Source organism: Cupressus sempervirens, chromosome 3 (genome assembly GCF_028749045.1).
Source record: "Cupressus sempervirens isolate cs-2001-9-10 chromosome 3, ASM2874904v1, whole genome shotgun sequence".
NCBI classification, from domain to species: domain Eukaryota; kingdom Viridiplantae; phylum Streptophyta; class Pinopsida; order Cupressales; family Cupressaceae; genus Cupressus; species Cupressus sempervirens.
The window spans coordinates 563,902,760-563,920,609 of NC_143120.1; the positions used below are offsets into that span (position 1 = coordinate 563,902,760).

The following is a 17,850-nucleotide window of genomic DNA, read 5'->3' on the forward strand; positions in this document are numbered from 1 at the left end:
TTTGTAAACTCTATAGGACAATTCGTTCCTAGTAAATTAATCATTTGATTAATTTACCAACTGCCTCTTTTAATATGGTATCAAGAGCAAGGTTCATATTTTTGTTGAAAATTTTATAATTTAGTGTACGAATTTTTTTGTCTTAAATTATTTCGAAAATAATTCACAGTGGATCTTCACCATCCTTCTACGTGCTTGAAACATTTCTCTGCAGATCCCATGTGACCTGGAAATACATGTCCTTGTGTTTTTTTTGCTGTTATTTTCTGTCGCTGGTTCTCTTAGCACAACCCTTGGGTGGCTTTCTGTTTACAGATGCCCATTTTTTTCCATTCTGGAAACCTGTGCTTGAATTTACAGGCACGTGGACTCCTCTTTTCATCTCCCTTTTGGGTCTTTTTTTCCAAGATTGAGTTTTTGTGCTCTACAATGAGCAGTTTGGTCTTTTGGCGCATGAGCTCTTGATTCAAATGTTTTTTCTGCTAAACACTGTGACATGGGCACCATTCTTTTTTCTTGACTATCTCCTAAAGTTGTTTTCTGGTTGATTCTACTCAAAACAACTCAGTTTGTTTTGTGCAAGCAAGCTACAGGTTGCAAGTCTTGATTTTCTGCCATATTAAAGTGATTTCAGACAACCAACTAGGATTTTCTTTTGAACCCTCTGTTTTCTTAGTCATTTCAAATTCCAAGTACAGATACTTGTTGGGATTTTCCAGACGTCAACTAATTTGTCTTCGGATTTTCTGGGTGCCTCATTGTTTGTGCTTCAAATTTTGTTCCAGTCAAAAACTTATTCTGTTTATTTTGTGGGTTTTTTGAGACCTCAATGGGGCTGTCTTTGAAATTTTTGTGGGCGTCTAATTTTTTGCGCCTCAACTTTTGTGCCAACAGATTCACATTGTAATCTGAAGGTGTTTCTGCCTTTGTAATTGGTAGATTCAAATTTGTGCATCCATCCATCTTGGTTTCTTGTCTTTTGCTTTGAAAAGTGGGCAGTGGCATCTTTGATCAACATTCTGTTAGAAGGGAGTCAAAAATTCAATGTTAGAAACTTTAATGCCTGGAAACAATGTATGATGACGATTTTTGAGTAAGATGTCTTCACAATTTTGTTTTGGGCAAGACTAATCATCCCAAGGATGTAGGCAGAGTAGGATAAATTTGATGAGCAAAATCAAGAAGTTGTCATGCTCATCAAACTTTATTTTATTGGTGATCAGCTCCCACAGGTTCCTTCCGGTAAAATAGCTGCAGAATTTTGGAGCCATTTGGAAGGTGTGCATGAAACCTCGGATAAGAGCTGTGTGTTCTTCCTAAAGAACATGCTCTTCTCAATCATGATGGATGAACAGGTGTTACCTCTTGTAATACTCAAGGCCCCTATTTATATTTATGTAGTAATATTTTGTACAGCTGAAGTAATAATAAAATAATCACTTCAAGATAAATCTGATCATTTTCTTTTGAAGGAAGCAAGAAATATTTTTAAATAGCCTATAATCTGCTTCCATCTTCTTGAAATCGGCCTTCTTCCTAAATCAGGGTAATTTATATACGATCTTTTTGAGTGGCTTTTGCTTTTATTCCTATATTGGGTGCTAGGGTTTGTCTTTGGTGGCTTGAGTTAGACTTGGTCAACTTTTTAAATCAATAGCAGAATTTTGTAGTGACCATGCTGCCTCAAAATCACGATTTGAATGTTGCGCATATCTCTATAATACAATTGCCATCTTTGGTGTTGATTTTTGCTGGCAATGCCTTTCAAAAAGTGTGAAATTTATGGTCTGTTTATAATCTTTTCTAGGTATGTTAATATCAAGGATCTTTTGCAAATGTTTACAATCCTCTATCTTGATTCTATTTGGGCAGATTGCTAGAAGAGTAGACTTATAGATTTCGGTGTGTCGTCTAATCTGCAATCTAACCCTCCCTTATACCTAACTCAAGGGGCATGTTCATTGAATGGACATGTCCCTCTCTAGGTTGGCCCATTTAACAACATAATTGTTTCCTCAAGATTGGTGCCCATTCCAAGAGTTATTAATGGTTAGTAACAAACTAACCACATTAGTAAATAAGAAGGCTTATAAAAGCCATAAGGAAGATGCCAATCTTTCTAGAGGGAACAATATGTTCTAGTGACCAATACTTAAGGGAACTCATGCATCTAGATCAGACTGATCTGAAAATCAGAACACTTATCTTGTCAAAGTTACAAGGAATTAACACTCCCTCTTAACTTGATACAATAAGTGATAGAAACATATCTAGCAACATCAATAGAGATGACTAAGCATAGATTTACGCTCTATACCTTTCTGAATTTCAAGCATGATGTATCATTATACAAATGATACCTGAAAACACATCATATTACAAATCTTGTAATATAAGCTATCACCGGAGCTTGTGATCAAATCACTAAGCATCGTTCGTAATACAAACTATCAAATCACCTAGGCTTGTAACATAGGATGTTTGACAAGGCTAGTGATATGAAGTATTACCTGAACTTGTGATAACAGTATTGCATAGAATGCAATACTTAGGATAAAGACTAGAGAATAATTAAATTCTCCCTTTACCCAAGTTGTGACATCTGGAGTTTTAGAAATGTCACTATCACAACATGATCTTGATTTCGTCCAAGATCTAGATTCTACCAGCAATCCATTACTAGAATGCCTTACATAGGATAAAATCCGGACAATAATTAAACTCTCCCTTTATCCAAGTTGTGATTCATAGGCACACAACATGATCCCGAATTAAGATCTGCCAGTACACTCGATAAAATCCGGAGAATAATTAAATTATTCCTTTATCCAAGTTGTGATTCATAGAAATAGAAATGCCTCCATCACAACATGATCTTAAATTCATCCAAATTTGCCAGTAGTTCTCTACTGGTTAGAACATTATTTTAGAGATCGTCACCTCTTACAATGTCTTTATACAAGTGTTCATTATTTTAGAGATCATCACCTCTTAAATAACAAACACAAATCATGAAGCCCCATAACAATCAATATCCTGACAATAATATAAATTATCATAAGAATACAAAACAATTCAATCATACCTGGATCTTTCCAGAGATGATCACTCTCAAAGAGGTTTGATAAGAATATCTGCTTTCTAATTTCCAATACTTAAGGACGAAGTCTAGAGAATAATTAAATTCTCTCTTTATCCAAGTTGTGATTCATAGACATCGAAATGTCTCTTTCACAACACAATCTTGAATCTATTCAAGATTCGCGAGTAGTCCTCTACTGATTTAAAAACACCATAAGATCATTTGCTATCACATCAAATTCGTGCTGGAAGATTCTTTTCTATTACTGCAAACTGATGCTGCAAAATTGTTTGCTGAGAAATGCTTCCACACCATGATGTTTATAAAGATAGGCCCATAAGATGATTGCTCACTGTAGATTTTCAAGACTCCTACTGTATATCAAATCTTCTGAGCTCCTTATTCAAAGTTGCCTTGATGAGATGTTAGACTCCCTTTGAATCCAAACTTCTTTCCTACAAGAACATTCTTCAGAAAACAAAATCAAGGCATATACTTTTCTTATAAAAAATAGAAACGAAAGATATTATAAACATAAGGTAAAAGACAAGCTCAAGTACAATAGATACTTATCTTTCCATCGTAACCTTGACGAAAGCTTTTGTACTTTATGAGTATACGCCATCTTGACATGGTACACTCAGTGTGAGTTTGTATAACCTAGATCCTAGGGAGTCAACTTGATCTTCTAAGTACTTTGACATATAAATTTCTTATAAGATGATGCTTATGATTTTTGCTTCAAATTCTTTATTACTCGGGAATAAATAAAGCATGGTCTACTCCCTCTGAGTCAAGATTTACCATTGCAGATCATTTAGCTTCTCCTTTTGTCAGAAAGGCATACCATGCTAATATCTATGATCTTAGTGTCATAGCATGATGTCACTTTATTCCCTCCTTTCTAAGAGAACCAATACTAATAATCTGAATAGTCATAAGGTTATATAGAATGCATCTTTTCTAAGTCCACAATCATTAACACTCCCTCTTGGACTTGAGGGAAGATCAGGAATGCCTTGAATAATGTGTTTTGGAGATGGAGCAACAACAAGCTTACAAAAATCCCACAAAATATTGTTGTGTCCAAACAGCCAAAAACTTTTCAAGTTTCAGCAACCAAACACTGTTGACTCAAAAATAGATTGCACAACACATATCACAATGACCTTATCTGGAAATCACTATCTCTTCCATGTTGTAAACATAGTGGAACTGTAGTCTTTCACTAATTTGTGAAAATAAATTTCTCATCAGATGTAACAAGATGGTGTCATTTCTACAGATGGTGTGTATTCTTATTGCTGTGCACCATATCTTTAAAAAACAGCCCCATTGATGAATCTTGAGCCTATGTCTTGCTTTCATCTTATTTGTAGGTCTGGGTAATTATAGAGAACTTATAATGCTCAGAAATTTGTACAATCGCTGACAAGCTTCTCGCAACCAATCACAATTCAATCTAAGACAATCATCGATTTTGAAAGGTAGTCCGCAGCTTGTGCCAATCACTAGTTATCCTTTGAATATTAATCTTTATCATTGCTGCCACCTTTCTCTTATCTATATCAACTAGCAGAGATGAATCACAACAACCGACCATATAATGATTCTTGTACCCTTGTCAATCAATCATATCATTTGTATGAATGTGATGTAGAACTATGACAGTGGCTATTTCTTGCCAATAGTTCTAGTGATCTCAAACTTGTGTGCTTCGTATGAATTCTACACTCTTCCCATCTCTTTATTCAACGAGGATCAGTAATTATGAAGCCTATGAAGTATCTTGATAATTATACTTTAAGGCCTGATTCCTATATGTTTTTAATTAGCATAATGGTGGCCCAAATCTCAACAGGGAGCTTGTGTTTATTGAATGTATCTGGCTTTTGATCAGAAGTTGTCACCACACACATCGCAATTGTGGACTCCAAATGTCTCACGATTTTAATAACTAGTAATAATTAGATGTGAACTGTTGTCTATGCTCCTTAACGCAACATAGTTTCGTAGAAAATAACTGTTAATTTTCAACTGATATAGATCTATGCAGGTGGAAAAACCAAATTTGGCTTGTCAGTTATGAAACCCGACAACCACATATTCAAGACGCAAAGGAATTGTATATGTGACCATTGAAAAATTAATATAATGTAGTCTCGATGCAGTCCAATAAATGAACTCGTGCATATACAATCAATGGTCATATTAAAAGATTTTCTTCCTGTGTTTTTGACTTTGACTTTAATATGTTTGCCTTCACTCTTTGATGCACTATTGGATGCCTCTATTTTTATTCTTCTCATCTCTTTCTTATGAAGAGTAACATTCCTATTCGATATCCATCATAAATGCTAAAATATTCATTGGTACCATACTATATTTATGCCAGCCTTCGGTGATAAGTATCTGCTCATCGTGATTACTCATTATCATTATCGATAAGGGTGATTTATCCTTCGCTCTCGTCTTGTTCACATTTAATTCATCAATTTTCAATTAAAGGAATTATGGTTCCTATTCTCAACTTGGATACTGATATTATAGTATCTCCTTCATTGCACGTAATTCGTATTGAGGACTACTCGTATTCTTGCCTTGGTTGGTGGAGAATTTTAGTGTTTTAGTCTCCTTTATTATCTTCCCTTGCTTATGCGCGAGTCCTCCTTTTTAACTGTTCATTCCAAATTCACCGCTTTTCCAATTTATTTCTTCTTCATTCGTTATTACGAGATTTTACCCATGATTATTTGGTCAAATCTCCATTTATCTTGCTAGTCAATGGGGCTGCTAGTTTCATATAACTGGTGATTTGATTATCACTCTAGCTCTAAGCGAGAAGACTGATGTTACACAGATAATAAAATTAAGAGGTTGGCATGTGTTACATGCATTGATGGGTTCAATCAATGACGATGTCACCCTGTATAATTACTTTCTTATTTTCTTTCCTCCTTATTACTCTGTGCTCTGTGGTTTACTAATGCTGCTTTGGCTAAAGAGGAGCAATGCCAATCGAAGACATTGGGAATGTTGCCCTTGTGCTTGGATTGGGTTCTTTGCAAGAGAATGTGGACAAATATTGATTTGAGATCACTGTGTCTGCGCAGATGCGTGAGGTCTCATGGATAATGGCGGCTCAGATCATTTATCTCAATGCTTCCAGTCCACGTTTTATTGTGTTTGTAGGTTAGATGCTCGTATTTGTAATTTTGCCACAGAAAATAATATTTGTTTCAAAATTGAAAAATAAATGACATATCTTCTGTGCTATTTCGGGTGATCAGATCATATTTGTACACTTGCAGGATGGCTCTAATACTATGTTAATATCAAGGATTTTCTGGAAATGTTACAATCCTCTATCTTGATTCTATTTGGGCAGATTGCTAGAAGAGCAGACTTATAGATTTCGGTGTGTCTTCTAATCTACAATCTAACCCTCCCTTATACCTAACTCAAGGGGCATGTTCATTGAATGGACATCTCCATTGTCCCTCTCTAGGTTGGCCTATTTAACAACATAATTGTTTCCTCAAGATTGGTACCCATTCCAAGAGTTACTAATGGTTTGTAACTAACTAACCACATTAGTAAATAAGAAGGTTTATAAAAGCCACAAGGAAGATGCCAATCTTTTTAGAGGGAACAATATGTTCTAGTGACCAATACTTAAGGGAACTCATGCGTCTAGATCAGACTGATCTGAAAATCAGAACACTTATCTTGTCAAAGCTACAAGGAATTAACAAGGTATAGTATACTAATATAATGGCCCGGCTTCTTAGGTTTTAGTTAGGTCTTGCTACTTCAAAATGGGAAAATTCTTTATATTTTGATTTAGTAATAGTTCCAGCCTTTTTGTTGTCGTTTATTGTTGGTAGAACCACTGCAAATGTCCTATTTTTACTTGATACATTCCTTCATAAAGCCGGTAGCGAGTCACATCATGTATGCCAGGTTTGGGTTGAAGTTTAATGATATGTTTGCCACCCATTGTCATAGTTAAGCTTGGTTGAAAGGTTGCACCACATCTTAAGTGCAATTTTTTGCTCTGATCGACTTGGTGTGGTTTTATGTTTTGTCACTATCCATTTTGATAAGTTCCTTCTGGTTGAGCTGCCTTGAAAGTGCAAATTCCTTAGCCATTTTTCTCACATTGAGATTTCACTTTTATTTGTCTAGCTTTTGATATTTCAATCTTCTTCTGCCCATGTTGGAGGATTTATTTCTGACACTTCTAGAGCTTGAAAAATCTTCATTGACTTATATCCTACAAACATTGTTAGTGGACAATAACAAATCAATACCTGATTGACTTGGTTGTCTGACTGGAAAGACAACACAGCGGACATTGATAATATGACAAGTGTGGCATGATTACTGACATAATTTTGATTGCAAATAAGATTTCGTAGGAGCATCAATTTCAGTAGTAATAGGTCATACAGGTCAAATAGTCAAATTGGGGGTTACATTCTTTCTCATAGGAGTTACTTTTGGAGGGGTGCATGGCTTGATTGTGGATCACTTGAACTTGATATTGCTTCATGGTTTTGGTTGAACATCAATAGTATCAAGGGTCTACTTGGCCTATATAGTGAGGGCTGACACAGATTAAAATGTTTTATTATAGGTCTCTAGAGCATGATTATGTTGCTAGCATCTCTCCACATTCATAGTTATGATATCCTAATAAGCATTGAGGCTTTGTGATTGTACGTAACCATTTCGAGAAGCAATTTTGGGTGTATGCTTGGGAGATTGTTCTTTTATCTTACAAGTTCTATAGGGAATATTTTGTGTTTTGTATGATGCCCCTCTTATTCTTCCTTTCTTTCTTTCTATGGCATGTTGTGTTTTTTCTGAAATTACTGCGATCTAGTTTAGTTGCTTTCTCCTCATTGTATTTAGTTCCATTTACTTCCTTTACATTGTAATTATATTTCAAAATGAATGTAGTCTTTTATGACTGGGACAGTGGTGTCTCAATTAATAATGTGCTGTGTCACTCACAAAAAGTTGCATATGCATGTGTAATTGATATTACATCAACACCAAACAAATTACAACTGAAACGGGTATTAGCTTCTTGCATATCTAAAGTAATGAAGAATAGCTTGAAACAAGTCTTTTGGTACATACTGTAAATAAACATGCTATTTTTAAGTCAAAATGTAATAGCTTCTTGGTTTGCAAGTCATTTTGTTTCAATATCAAATATTTTGGTAAATCTAATCCATTTTTAATACTAGCAGCATCACATATTGAAGTATCCAAATGATGTACAATTATTTTTTAACTCAGTCTCTCAAAAGATTATTTACTTGAGTTAGCTACAGTCTCTTGTTTTGGAGACTTAAAGTGGGTTGAATTTTTAAACCATTTATTTGCAAAAGAGTATGACAAAAGCTGCTATATATTAAATATTGTGATATTCCATAGGCATTTTAATTTTACTTTGAATTAGCAAGTATAGATATTTTTGAAATAAACTAAATCTGGATAACTGCGATATTGCTATCAGAATTCAATTGCTTCATGAGTATTGGCTCAAATAAATCCGTCTCTCAGGAGAATGAAAGGAACACATAGCTTTCATTGCATGTAGGTGATGCACATGGAACATTTAGCACTCATTGCATCAAAGTGATGCACACAATGGTGAAGTAGTGGGGCCTTCCTAGGAGGTCACCCATTCTAATACTACAACAGTGCGCTTTGCCGTGGAGTTTTGTCGAAGTTAAGCTCACTTATTTGCAATGAGTGCTAATTGTTCCATTCATTCTCATGAAAGATGAGTTCTTGTGAACCACAACTCATGAAACATGGGTCAATGAGTTTGACTCAAAAACTACATAGTTGAATATGGATAGCAATATCACAATTTGACATGCTGTGGAAATTATCTCCTACTTATCAAGATCTAGATAATGTTTGTTTAACAAAAGGCTTTATATATTAATATTGGAATGTTTCATAACCATTTTAATTTTACTTCAATTTTTTGTGGGGTTTGAACTGTGCATTTTCAAGGCATTTCAAGACATACTTTGTGAATTTTCATTTACACTAACCTTCCATGTTGTTGATAATTAAGGTTAGGCGGCCATTAGCACCTACTCTCCTCTAAGCATTTGTTAGTAGGGTGAGGGTCTGTAAATTTTTGCATTTTGGGTTTTTCACCCTCTGGTAAATTTTCTCAATTGTTAAACTTTTGAAGCATACAATGCCTTGTAAATATCCCCTCTCTTGCTGTTCTAACCAGTGTGAGATTAACCCAGATAAAATTCAATCATGTGTTTAATATTGAAGACTTTCATAGGCATTCTAATTTAAATAACTAGTATAATTTGTAAATCTGTATAAGTTGGGAGAAATTTAACAGAAGCTACAATGAACCCTGGTTACCAGTGATGCATGTCACAGCCTGACGTTCCTGAGACAACTACGGATTCTATATTTTGCCACATCTTTCTCCCATGAAATTATTAGTCTTGATCAATGTATTTGGATTTGTGCTTTTGTTTCCTATGAATATTGTTGATGAATGTATTTTAAGTACTTTATGCCATTGGGATGTCATGGCCATGGTTTAAATTTCTGGTCAAACTATGAATTGATAATATAAAGCTTTGATAAAGAAGTTCAACATTAAATATAAAAGGATTTAGCTCAGAAGCTGCACAACATGTGTATTCTTTGGCACTTGTGAAATTTAAATTATGAGAGAAGCTGGTTTTTCTTGTGAGAGGATTTATTACTGCCACAACTTATCTCATCTTGACTATTGTTTGAATTGGTTCTTGTAATTAGTCAGGAACCCAATAGATCTAGAGACGTACAAACCTCCAGCAGAGCTTATCCAAATACTTCCAGCCAAGGCAACAGTCAGGGGCCCTGATTCCAATCAGCGAATTGGGCCAAACAATGCAAAATTTTTTCTGGTGTGTTTGTCCTTAGCAATTTATAAACAGAATGCTGAATTTCTGTTTGAAATTTTGAAGATATTGATAACTGGTTTTGACAGTTTGGCATCAAAACATTTTCAATGTGAAAATAACTGGAGGATGATATGGCATTTTCTGTCATCTACAGGGTGTACGAGCTCTGCTAGATTTGCTTATGGCAGTTGAGGGTTCAGTATCTGATGCAGCCAGCCTACTAGGGTATGGGCCAACATTACGTTTGTAAAAATGCTTGGGAGCATATTCTTGTGCATGCTAAATTTCTATTTGTACTTTTATGCATGTCGTTATTTTTCACGCGTTTTAAATTCTTGGATTGTTATACTAAACTCCTAGTGACATTCTGTTTTTATATATTTTGATATTTTTCTTTGCTTTTACAGTTCCAGTAACACTTCAATCCATGAAGCATTTGTAATTGTTAAAAACATTTTAACATACATTAATTGGTGGCTTCAATAGCACAGTACTATTGGGATGTCTTATTTTGTGGGTTTTTTCACCACATGGAATATTTCTATGCTCAATATATCACTACGAGAACTATTTTCCCCATGCCGTGAATACTACTAGTGACCTTTATCTCATGTATCTTGCTAATAATGACAATGGAACTTGTTGTGACGTAATCACACATCACCCCATTGCAAATTGGGACCCCTAGATTTTAATTTTTAGAGGGCTCCTTTAGTGTCACCGTTTTAGTCTCCGGTCTCTTGACAGTGCGAAGTTTAGGAGTTCAATCAAAGTTTAGAGTTTTGCCAAGTTCAAGAGTGTCATTAAAAAATAAAAGAGAGAATGCATGACCAAATGAGCATTCTGATGCAACAGAGGTGTTCAGGATGGTCAAGGGATCAAGATCGATATTGCTTGAGGTCAATTTTGACAACTACTTTTCAGGAAAAGTTCTATTTCTGATTTTTTGGAAGTTTAAACTTTTGGCATTTTGGGGCCAATCTAAGAACCTTTTTTTTCCTAATTTTAGAAATTTGCATTATTAAAAAAAAAATTCTGTTTTTTAGAAGTTTCTATTTTGGGAAGGCCAAAAGTAGTGAAATTGCACGTGTAAAATTCCTATTTTCAATTTCAAGTTCATTTGGGATTTCAAGAAAAGAATGAAAAGTGGTGAAATTTTTTGAACTTCAAAACAAGGAGAAACATTCAAAATTGCGAAAACACTTGGAAAATCCTTGTTCCAATATCACACTTATCTTGGAAATGTCAAGAAAAATTGTGGAAAAGAACACTGATGGAAGTGTGCCAATTACTTAAACTTAGCTAAGAGTGAATACTTTTAGAACCTTCCAAAATCTAGAATCTCCATCATAACTCCCAGATATCTGAAACCATTCTCAAAATCCTAATAGTATTTATATACAATATAATGAGTTAAATGTTATATTTAATATAAAAAAATTGCCCAAAGAGAGTAATTACTCAACATCTATTCACACGTGAAAGTTTTAGAAGAAACATAATAACGTGACTCATTGCGAGTCACTCGATGAGTTGGGCCACCCCTGCCTGGTCAAAATGACCTGTGACCCTGACCCGCCAAGTCATCAAATATCTTATATTTCTATAAGGTATTTCTATTAACATACCCTAGCTCGCCGAGTCACTGTTGAGTCACGACAGAGTCCGAGCCGGGTCACGAGTTGAATTGCCCTTGCTAAGTAAGAACCGGGTCTGAGTCACATTACTTTGAGAAGAAAGCACAAATGGATCAACTTAAATAGGGTTCTAGAAGAAAACATGGAGAAGAAAGCAAGATAAGGATCACAAGATAAGAGATTCTAAAAAAAAGAAAAGAAAGCCATATCTCAATGTAAAAAGGGAAAAACAAATTTAAAAAAAAGGCTTCTTTAAGGCTGAGGTCCCATGGAGGGGCGTAAGCTTCTATTTTCAAGGAAGAAGGGGTCCTATGAAGAAGAAAACAGACTGCTAAAGTATCGTTTGGAATCTTCTCCTAGAAAATAGGAGCCTCTACAGTATAGGGCTGATTATTTGAGTGCAAAAATAATGGTGGGGTTGGAATTAGCTCCACCAACTTAGGAAAATATTTCTAAAATTTAAATTCCTTCTCCAATAAAATTTTAGAAGGAAAATTCATACGCCCCAAAATTCCTTCAATTTTGGAGCTTAAATTTCAACCCTGGGCTTCATGGGGCCAGTGGGTTTAAAATATTCCTTCAGAATTTCTGCAGCATCCACTTCAGTTTTTTAGAAAGCTCTCCTCCATGGGACCCCACCCTAAGAGATCAACCAAGTTATATAAAGGGAAGGGAAAAAAACAAAAAGAAAAACACAAAATAAGGCAAGTTGATCCCTTTTTGATATTTTGATTGCCTATTAATTCATGAGCTTTGTGTTGTATTCATTCACAAACACCAAATTGGTGCTCTGGAGTTGGCAGTACTTTTCAGATTTCAGAGTAAGGTAGAGACTTTGGGTGATTTTCAGTTGAATTCCAAGATTATTGTTTAGCATTCCTTTGAACATTTATGATTTTTGATGAATTTCTATTCAAAATTTTGATTTCTTTTAGGATTGAGGTGATTTTGAAGATTTCTTGAGAATTTCCATAGGGTTTTCTAATTTGATTGACAGGTTCTAACAAGTTTATGCAGATTTGAAGGGGATTTTCATACCAAATTCAGAATTTCAATCTGATTTTTTAAGAATTGGGGTGGATTCAATGTTTTCATCCTTGAATTTTCATACTTACAGTCCTTATTCTTGATTGAAAATTCAAAATTTATAGGAGTGAAGATGAATTTTGGATGTAAGAATGCAAAGTGAAATTAGAATAAGATTGATTAGAATTCCATACTTTGCATTCGTAAATTTCATACCCTCTCCTAACTTCAAATGTTTTTTAATTTTTTAGAAGGTAGAGGTCAATATAATGAGGAAAATATAGTGGAGAAATTCCTAATCTAAGAGAAGTTTGATCATGGAGAATGTGAAGAATCCTCAAAGCATAATGAAGTCTACGCATGGGTGTGTTGGAAATTTCTAATGAATCACCAAAAGTTTTCCATGTAGAGAGAACTTTCAAGGGAGAAAAATTGGTTAAGTGATACAAGTCCATCAATTAATTCTTGGTTATTGCTCGGAATTTCTAGATGGCATGTTGGGAGATTGTAATCTCTCTCGAATAAGTTTGTTTCAACTAAAAATATAGGAAGTTAAGAGTAATGATAGGGATTGTGATTTAGTTGCCTAGAAAAAATAAATCTGTTTGGATTGGATTTAGGCTTAAATTAGCCTCTTATAAAAGGCCATATTTTAGCTTGGTAGGGGAGAGAGTTGATGAGTTTAAATGCAATATCAATAAGAAATAATCTCTCATTTATTTGAGGTTAATATTGGGTCAAGATTATTTTGGTTATTGGTCATGTAAGTTTCCACACTTTGTTATCATCATTAAGTCAAGGAAATTCCTTGATCTATAGTGAACTTCGTCTAAGTAGTAGAAGAAACCCTGAAGAATTCCATGGAGAATTGTGGAAAATTCGTCAAATTGTAAAAGGGAAGTTGTTGAAATCTACATACACAAGCAATGTTTGGTCTCTCATGATGAAAAATTGGCTTAGTGTTGACAACCAAAGATTTGGAATATACTCTGGAGCTAAAGAAAAGTTCGAAAATTTTGAAGTCCAAAGCCATTTGAGGTTGAAATCATTAAGGGTCTGTTTGGTTCATGGAATTTTAAAAACTTGGATTTCTACAAACCTTGGTTTACCCAAATCAAGGTTTTGCAAATCTTCATTCCGATTTTTGGGATTTTACTTAAACCGTTTTTTTCACTCGGAAGATGCATGTGAAGACATTTTTTTATGCGTAAGCTTGGAGTTGAAGACAAATTTCAAAAAGTAGTCCAATCTATTGTTTTTACACTCCTTAAAAAACATAACCAGGTTTTGATTTTTAATTCCTACTTGCTAGTAGGAAGTTGGAAAACCTAGTTTTGAGGCAAAATTGGAAGTCCGGTATACTAGTTCCATTTTGCCAATTTTGAAACAAACGCAAAAACTTCAAATCCAGATTTTGAAAAAGCCAATTCTTGTCATCTTCCAGGAACCAAACGGACCCTAAGTACCTAGAGAAAATTCCAAGTGAGAAAGAAGAAAGGGCCAAGTTTCAAAGAGAAGATGCTAAGTTTATGCTTGAAAAAGAAGATATATAAGTTTTTAGAGAGGAGTGAATTTTTGAGAGACAAAGGATTTTTAGAGGGTGGAATCAGTAAGGAAGCAATGATGAAAATCGCTTAAGTATGGGAAATTTCCTGAAAATCAGACTCGAAAGTGCATTTTTAGGGACGAGGTTTCATCATTTTCAAAATTCATTAGGCCATTTCCAGAGTAAAGGTTAGATTGTTGAAGTCTTTTTAAGGAGTTATTGACAATTTTCTCAATGTTGTTTTGTAGCTCTGATGTAAACTTGTGACGAGTAATGAACAATTGAGGGCAGACAAAGATGAAGGAGATGCTACAACTTGGTATTTTCAAAGATCAAGATCAAGGGAAGGAATTCAAATGGTATAAAGAAAAATGATATTCATAGATGAGGAAAACAAACACAACCAACAACTTCATCACCCATAAAGAATTTCAAGAGAAGCAGGATGAATGGACAAGAAGAAGATTCCAAAGACATCTTCCAAATATCAAAGTTCACACCAAGAAGTCCAAGATCCTGGATTGAAGATTAAGAAGAGCATTCAAAAGGGAGAAAATTATGAGTTCAAGGAGGTTTAAAGATACAATTTGAGAATATTTTTTCGAAAATCTCAAATTCCCAAAATTGAAGAAGAATTATTCAAAGCCAAAGAGATAAGCATGCTAAGGTAGCAACCACCCAATTCCACCAATCAAATAATTTCATGCTTGTGATGTCCAAGTCCTTTGAATATGCTGCCAAAGAAAGGATAAGGGTTGTTTTCTTTTAGAAGAAAGCCTCACTTGTGTTCATTTTTCATCGGTTTGTTCTAGATAATCATCGTAAACCCTAATTAGGTTATAGTTGTCTAAATCTTGTCCGTTGATCTTAAATTGATCTGGGCCTTCGTCTTTTTTTAAACTACTATATAAACCCACTTTTTGCATCTGTAAAGAGAGATTCAAAGAAATTCTTACATGGACTTTTCCCAAGTAAATTCACTGTTCAATGGTTAGTGAAATTAATATCTTTTACAAGTTTCTTTGTTTTTTCTCTTTCTTAGAGTATATATTATTTTCAATTTGTTAAATTGAATGAAGGATTTGATGGAAAGTTTTATGTGGAATGAAAATGTTCATATCTTTTATAGCTGGATGATTTTCAATTATTTTGTAGGGTTAGTTTTAACACTTGAACTATACTTAACTTCTATTGTGAAAATCTTTTGAAATACATTAGAAGATAACACCTTCCTTGTAGAGTTGTTGAATTTGGCAAAGTAGGATAGATTTTGGAATCCACTTTCGCAACCCTGTGTCCAGAGTTCAAAGGATTAGTTGAGGGTTAGAAATATCTTCCTAAACCCTCCTCTTTTGTACTTTCTTTTTCAAAATTTAGTAAGTCTTAAAACCATAAAATCCAATAAGAAAGGAAAAATAGAAAAGAACATCCATCATTCAAAAGTTGACAAAGTCTTAGTAACTACAATATATCCCCTTGGAGGTTTTCAACGAATCATCCTACCACGAGATTCTATCCTAAGTAACAAAATCACACGCATTTGGAACCTTGAATTCAACCTTTGTGGTCACTTAATTTCTTTGTTTAGCACATTGGAGACTATGTTCAAGAGAGTATGGAGCATAGCTGAAAATTTCGGTCTTTTACAGTATCTTGGCCGACCCAAAAAAATTCAAAGTCTTGCAATCGCCAAAAACTCGGCAATAAATTGGTGCTTTATCAAACATCTTAAGTGTATAATTTCTTAAAATAATTTTTAAAACACACACATGCACCAAATTTGTAGAGCATATATTGATTTGAGATATCCTCCATGTATTAATTAAAGTTTTGACATAAATGCATAACAATTTGTTAATTAGAACTAATCTATGTTCCCCGGGGACGCGTACCCGGCCTAAAACCCGACATTTGGGGGACGGGGGGACAAGTATGGGACGTCTCCCAGCCATCCCCAAAAAGTGAAAAAATGCAGGGGACGTCTCGAAAACTTGGGGACGCCTAAGGGGAAAAAGGGGGATGGCCAGAAGTACCTAATACGGAAAGGGGACGTTTGGACATCCCCTTTCCGTACTGGGTACTTCTGGTCGTCCCCCTTTTTTGTTTGCATAAAATTAAAAAAGTTTAACATAATTTTTTTTTTAAAGCCTCCAACTTGGTCGGCCAAGTTGTCCCCACCCGTCCAAATGCCCTAAAAGGCATTAGAGGCAGAATAGGAGCAGCAAGCTGCTTCATTTTTCTATGTTTTTTTTTTAATGTTGAACATGAACATGATTGTGATACATTGATACTTATTACTTTATGGCAGCCCTCTACCCTTTGGGCCTATAGCTTTGGGCATATTTTGATTTTGATTTTCAGATTTATCATGTTTATTATTATGACATTATGATATTGACAATTGTTAATGTTCATTGTTCGGTTTTCACTGATATTGATATGCGTTTTGACAATTGGGTACTAAAATCGGATATTATTTCCTAGATGGCATTCAAATGTTGTATTTTATGGTTCTATAATGTTTAAATGACATGTATATTTGCAAATTTCAATATATATTTTAAAATTTCCCTATATATATATAGCCGTCCTTGTTTGCCGTCCCCCCCGTCCCCAAAATCACAAAAAAAATTTGCCGTCCCGGAAACCCGTCCCAACATCCCTTGCCGTCCCCGTACGAAAAACTTGGGGGAACATAGGAAGTAATTGACGAAAACGTTAGTTCAATACATATCAAACTCCATGAAACTACAACTTTTGAGTACATATTAAGTTTCAGTGTCGATCAAAACTAGAAGTAGAAATCATAAATTGTGTCTACAAGTAAAGCTCACAAAGAGATTGCTGCTGCAGGGTGGGTGCTACTATAGTAATTGCAACATCCTCAATAGGTCCCTCAATAGGTGCCTGACTACGCTTACGTTCATTCTCACATGTTGCCACATCTGCATCCCAATTATCTGCCTCTATTTCAAACTCAACTAGTTGCTCATCAGTCAACAAAGGATCTCCATGCACATCCACATCATCGTCATCAGGAGGAGCCATCCATTCTGCTGCATATGGATCAATGTTATCCAAGTCAAGTGCTTCACATGAAGTTTTCCCTTGCACCCTTTTTTCATCTAATCGAAGGTTGTACAACATATAGACCAAGTCATCTATGTGCTTCTGAGTCAACCTATTGCGCATCTTTGTGTGTATGTTCTAAAAATACTGCAATTTCATGCAACCAAAAGCACTATAGGGCTGCAATAATATTCGAATGGCAAGCTTTTGAAGATTAGGTGTTGTGGCACCGTAATCGTCCCAGCACAAATCTACAAGGATAACAAAGCCATTTATAATGTAGTCAAGATTCCTATAAAGTTACAAACTGATGCGTGAAATAAATGGTAATAGGTATAATAAAATAAAACACATGTGCTTTTTCACTTGGCTACAAGGTGTATCTCCTACATTTGCAATTAGGAGAAGAAAACAGTTGCCCCTCTTACCTCTTATAGCTCTGTAACTCATCAAGTACAAGGTCTCGAAGGTCCAAATTAGGAACCAATCTCCAAATACATGTGTCTAGGCCAACTTGAAGCTCTGCATCTTCTCGAAAAGAGT

The 17,850-nt window shown here is 34.9% G+C and overlaps 1 protein-coding gene across 4 annotated transcripts in view; it reads left to right on the forward strand.

Annotated features, from left to right (window-relative positions):
* LOC149567672 (Class I peptide chain release factor) overlaps positions 1 to 17,850 on the forward strand; it is a 210,458-nt gene that overhangs the window by 100,788 nt on the left and 91,820 nt on the right. For all 4 annotated transcript variants that reach the window (XM_089820930.1, XM_089820931.1, XM_089820933.1 and 1 more), the window contains exons 3-4: positions 9,902 to 10,032; positions 10,184 to 10,254. In XM_089820930.1, coding sequence (XP_089677056.1) covers positions 9,902 to 10,032; positions 10,184 to 10,254 — 202 coding nt within the window. The remainder of the gene's footprint in view (positions 1 to 9,901; positions 10,033 to 10,183; positions 10,255 to 17,850) is intronic.